Source organism: Protopterus annectens, chromosome 14.part0, assembly GCF_019279795.1.
Source record: "Protopterus annectens isolate FY-2018-M chromosome 14.part0, PAN1.0, whole genome shotgun sequence".
Taxonomy (NCBI): Eukaryota; Metazoa; Chordata; order Ceratodontiformes; family Protopteridae; genus Protopterus; species Protopterus annectens.
The window spans coordinates 387589706-387595705 of record NC_056748.1 but is presented as its reverse complement, the minus strand read 5'-3'; the positions used below and the strand labels follow the sequence as shown (position 1 = coordinate 387595705).

Here is a 6000-nt window from a genome sequence, read left to right as displayed (position 1 = left end):
TGTCTTATTTATATGAACAGAACTGTAGTTTACTGTGTAATTCTCTTGCTTTGAGTGTCTGCTAAAATGGATCACAGAGGTTTGGTATTTATTCAGTGGCTATGAAATTTAGTAGCTTATCAGAAGCCATGATCTGTTCTAAATATACAATCAAATTACAAAAGTAATATTAAGATATGGCATATCTCATGGTTGCATGGTGCAGTGCCATAACTAGCCATATCCTCATATCACAGCATCTTATCATCTCAAGGGCAAACCTGTGATGAGAAAGGCAAGTGGAAGTACAAGGGATCAGTACAGTTAAGCTTCACTTTTGAAAATCATGATGTATTTTCCTGTAAAATCTGAGCATATTAAATTAAAATTACTGACACCCTCATACCTAGTCAGGTAAATGGTCACTGTGTTTACCATTAAAATGCTGTAAAACAGCAGTCTTTTTAAGCTTTCAATGTTGCTGATGGGGAAAAATATTAATGAGAAATAATGTTTTATGATGCATGTTAAATGGGTGATATTTACAATATACATGATACACAAACTACCTCAAACAGTGGAACACACAAAGAGTTGCAGCTTTCTGCTATCTTGCATTTTTGTCTTGGATGTTAATGAACAATCTAATAGTAAGGCCACATGAAATCTATAACAAAAACATTATACAATTATGGACGGTGTTACTTTTAACAAACTAGACACCATTTTCTTTTAGATTATTTTATGCCAGAAAACAACATCACTGTTTCCTTCAATTAGCAGAAGGGCACATACATGTTATGCAGCTTAAATGTTTTTCATATCTATTGTTTACCTAAGAGTATTTCACAGGTTTTACAACAGTATCAAAAGCACTACTCTTTCATTGTGTTACTTTTGGCAGTTCAACAGCACCCAAAATTAACAAGTGGCACAATAAAATCAACACCTTTCAGTACAATGACCTTTCAGTTGATGTCACGCTTCCATTATGGTACTATGATCTCTCTATACTGCCCAATAGTTTCAGGAGTTACTTGTGAAGAATTCTAGAGTATGTCAAGTCACACTTCTCTTAACACATGATGCAGCAATACTTCTCAGTAAAAGAAATCTATCCTCCTAGCTATATTACATAATACAGCAAAGTTGGACATGTATTACTGTACCACAAAATAGTTGTTTACCTTTGGTGAGCTTGTGAATCTGTTTGAACATGTTCTTGTACCATTCCTTGGACTTCTCAGTGTTCTGTGTAGAGAAAACACAGACAGTAAGTTGAGGTTTGTCATAACATTATTAGAAGTTGTAGATACATCAAACTGGTGTATATAACCTTGCTTTGCCATTCAGCCCTAACATTTTTGGAACAGGCAACAAACAACCTTGCATATAGTGAAAAGGCATACTGTACAAAACACAACCACACTAAGAACTACTGCACCACACTTGTAGGCCATAAGTTTTGGGTCTGACCTTGAGCAGTAGTTCAGCCTTCTAACATTCAAGATTGCTCTTAGGTGCAAGTGTGTCTAAGACCTTTATCTCCCACTGAAAATGAAATGCCACCTCTTAGTCAATCTAAGGCATGTGAATTATTACAGTATTACAACATGGCACGATGCACCATGGAAACAAACTGCATGACAAAGTCTAATACATTAACTTCTGCAAGCTACATAATTATTTTCTTATGTGCATTAAACACCCATGAATAAAATGTGGTGTTATGTACAGTTTTCTTTTGACAGAACACTCCATAGCTTAGTAATTCAGCAGGGAAAACAGTAAAGCGAGCAATCTTTATTTCATGTAGCTGTCTGTTACATCTGTTACATTACTGCCTGCATGATATCATATTTGGTGGGTGTTGAGGGCAGGGCTAATTTTTATATCATAGCCCCCCCTACTTTACATGTCTGCTGGTCTTCAGCAGAACTGCTACAGAATCAGCACAGAGTCCAGGAAAACTATTTCTTAAGACACTGAATATTTGTTGTTTATACAGAAACTATTCCATGGGCTTGGGTCCCAAAAACAGTTGTTTTGTGATAACTCACTGTAATAAATTCACTGTATTTACACTTGTTTTTGTACATTTGAAGCTTTTCTCCCTGGGCCTCTGCTGAAAATGGACCTGTATCCAGTCGGACTTTCCCGGTTAACAAATGTAAAATAAAAAATAAAATAAATAAATTGTTCCTATCAGTGAAAAGACATTTGAACTTTGCCAACTCCTGTCCTATATTTTACCTATACTGTATGTGAAAAGGCATATGTTGGATACAGTGCTGGAAAAAATGCCAAATTCTATCAATTCGCTGTTAATTTCTAAATGTGTTACTACTGTAAATAGTACTAAAACAGATTTGGTTGGTGTCTCAATAAACTACTTCTGGGATGTTCCCATGACTTATGATTACTATTTGTTATAAAAGGGAAAATGTAGCCTTTGTTCAGAAATCTTTGGTGTAATATTTTAACCTGGATTTCCAAATCCTCAGTATTACTAAAACACATTTGAAAAGGAAGGCATAGCACGTTTTGATCCATAAATCAATGATAACTGTGAAAAGACAAAAATAATTTTTGTAAAAATGCTTCCTATATAAAGAAGCTTGGACACATACCTATTATCAGTTTGGTGACTGAGATGGTTAAATATCTCAACATATCCTTGCTCGGCCTGTCTCTAGGTTATTTGTATACAAAATATAAGGGCTAATAAGTACTTTAGGAATGTACAGCTAGGCTTTTTAAAATCCTCACACATTATCAGCCAAGTATGTACCTATAAATCATTCAAGCATCAAGAAACAGATCATGTTTTACAAAAACATTATGTTAAATGCATTGTTGTTGGGAAGATTAACAAACTGCTGTAAAGAATAAGATACGCCTTGACAAAAACCAATGCATATTAGAATAGAATCAATGTGCTTGTGTGTCACTCACTGCTTTGTAACACAAGAACATCCATGAAGAAATCAGTATACATGGGGTTAAAAGTATCCCCCACAGCTGTATCTTAGCTGCAAAAAACACTTATAATGTAAAACATTCATTCCCAGAACATATTTTAGTAAGGATACTACATACATTAGATGGCACTATTCATTTTTTTTGTTTTCCCAATAATAATATTACCTACAGAATTAAAAGATTATAATTTCTCCTGATTTTATACAAGAGGATGTCTAGATTAATGCCCTTACTCTAAGCTATAGGTAGGGATTTTAAGCAATTAGTTTTGAAAAACAAGAGAAAATAATAAAAGTCATGAACACATTTAATTTTTTTCCTGCATGTTTAATTAGAAGATGTTTATGTGTCCATTAGCACTTGCTTTTAGCTGGAGACAAGGCGCAAACAGGTACAAAAAAATAAATAAATAAATAATCATGAAAGGTTAATAGGTTAAAGATGAAAGGTTTGTCCAGTGTTTTCTGAATGAAAGCTACTAGGCTTCTTTCTTGCACTTGTAAGGTTACCAGCAACTTGTTTCCATAGCAAATGCTTTTAGTTACAGGATTCTGCAGGTGCAAACATTTAATCATAAAAGGTCTGAACTGTGTGTTCTATGTGAAATTTATAAGATACAATATATTAACATTTTAAAGGGAAATTGGAAATCAGTTCAGTGAAAATAAATGAAGTCTGAAACTGTGGGAAGTAAAATAGTTATGTAAAGTAGTTGGGGTCATCAGCAGTTTTAGTACTTTAATGCATTAAATATAACAATGCGCAAATTCGTTTATTTATTTAAGGGTAGCCAAAACACTTTTTCTTAAGTCTAAAAGCTCAAGTTAAATGAAAGTATGCAACTTGTTTTTCACAACAGGAAGGGAAATTCAAATGCAGATAAACACAGACAGCAATCTGTGTAAATGGGAATGCAGGGGGTCAAACACATACATTGGTCTGTGAGTTCAGCTACTAAATTGGGGCAACTAAACTTCTTTTGGAAAGTGCAAATAGTTGTGTTTGCTTGCTGTGAATTAAAAATAGAATGGGAGATTTTGGATGTGCATTTAGTTGCTTCTCGAGTGTTTTTATTGAAGTGAAAAGTCAGGGAAAATGTGATCTGGCTTCAAATAAAGATAGCAAACAACTCATACAAGCTCATCCAGCCAAATAATAGTGAATGCATGTAAGCTGTGAGCTGGAAGCATATATTCAAAGGAACCATCATGTATAATATGTGGAATAATTTATTTTTATCAAAATGGCTGCTCTACACTGACAGTAAATTGCCCGACAAATATGGACAAAAAACAAAAAAAAAATAATGAATTATGTTAAGTGCAGGTTGTAATCTGCAATGCTACAAAAAACACATCTAGATACAAATAAGTATGTGATTTTTGACAAAGAATGAATTTCAGGGTGGACATTCAGAAGAGTAGTAGGGACAAAGGAAAAGGGGAGTAATAATACTGATTGTGAAAGGGGGTCCAATAGTAACTGAATATGACAAAAAATGATAGTAATGTTAGATATGAACAGTAAGGGCTTACTGGTAGGATAGGAGGATTATACTTACATGTAATTATATTCTAGCTAAAACTATTACTATGGAGTTTAGGAGAATTTGGGGAAAAATAATAAGCTTTTAGCAGAGAATATTACTTATGAGTGATGACTGGAACCTGACTTGCAATACTGAGGATGTGTTGGGGACCTAGAAGGGAAACAGGGAGATTTCTGAAGAAATATGTGAAAATATTTAGTATGTAAGATGTGACTTCAGTTGTAGGAACACAGACATAATTTACATAATATTCTCCAAAATACAATAACTGGACTAGGCTGGAAAGAAATTACATTTCACAGGAGCATGTGTATTTAACTGAAATCTTTGAGACCAATCCAGTGAATATATCAGATCATGCACCACAAAAAGTAAGACAAAGATGCAGTGTAACGATATAAAATGAGACACTATCTACTTCCTCCTCATCTTTCTTAAAGAAAATAATTTTTGGCTCTAGATGACTGTCACTGTTGAAGTGACACCCTGACCCCATGTGCAAAAATGGGAAAAAGAGGTTGTGGATAGAGGGATGGTAGAGGGTATGATTCTAGAGATATTAGGGAAGACAGACATTACTTCAGAAGGGATAGCTAGTGAATGTGATAAAGTAAAAATAGAGTTTAAAATATGACTGAAATAGAGAAATAGATATGGGAAAGAAGTAATAGGAGTTATTTAGAGGGATATGACAATGGTTAAACTATTGCAGATGAAGAGAAATCAGCGAACAAGAGGATGAGCAACTGCAGAATGCTAAAGAGAAAACAAGGAAGTATGCGGATAATTAAGAGTTAAGAAATGGTGATATTCTGAACATCTTTATTAAATATTAAATAAGATACACTCATTTATAAATTAATAGAAAAAAATCATATTAATATGTTATACTCATGCATTGTATAATACATATATTTCTTACTTTTTAACAATTATTCACTACACCATAAGACACTTAAACCTCCCTCCTAATGAACATTATGCTGCATATATTTTTCCCAAAAATGTAATTTATTTGTATGCAATTTTTACCTTCTCTTTTCCAAAGATCCCATCATTAGTTCTGCTATCGCCTTTAAAATACTGAATACTTCAATTACAGTTGGTTTAGATTTTGATTTCCATTTTTTATTGCTTTTTAGGCAGCCGATAGCATTAAACTTAGTAAAGCCTTACTATGTATTTATAATTCAGATCCTGTGTTCCAGCAGAATCATTTGCAAATTGGAATTTATAAAATTTTTAAAATCTGCCAACTCATTACACTCTCCAAAGCCACATTTTTATTTAATTCTCTGCTTTCCATTACACTTCCAGCATTTTCTATCTACCTGAGGAAAACATTCTGTGAAGTTCGCTTGGGGTACAAAAATACTGCTGTAAACACTTCCATTTAATTTCTTGTCATCCATGTCTTGAACGTATAATAACCAGGTTATGATCGAAAACCCAATCCCCTATGCTACTGGTTACCAAAAAAAGGCAATTAG

General features: G+C 33.6%; 1 protein-coding gene across 32 annotated transcripts in view; it reads right to left on the bottom strand.

The window, feature by feature from the left end:
• Positions 1–6000, bottom strand: part of SORBS1 (sorbin and SH3 domain containing 1) — a 4096285-nt gene that overhangs the window by 593840 nt on the left and 3496445 nt on the right. For all 32 annotated transcript variants that reach the window (XM_044056121.1, XM_044056122.1, XM_044056123.1 and 29 more), the window contains one exon: positions 1167–1230. In XM_044056121.1, coding sequence (XP_043912056.1) covers positions 1167–1230 — 64 coding nt within the window. The remainder of the gene's footprint in view (positions 1–1166; positions 1231–6000) is intronic.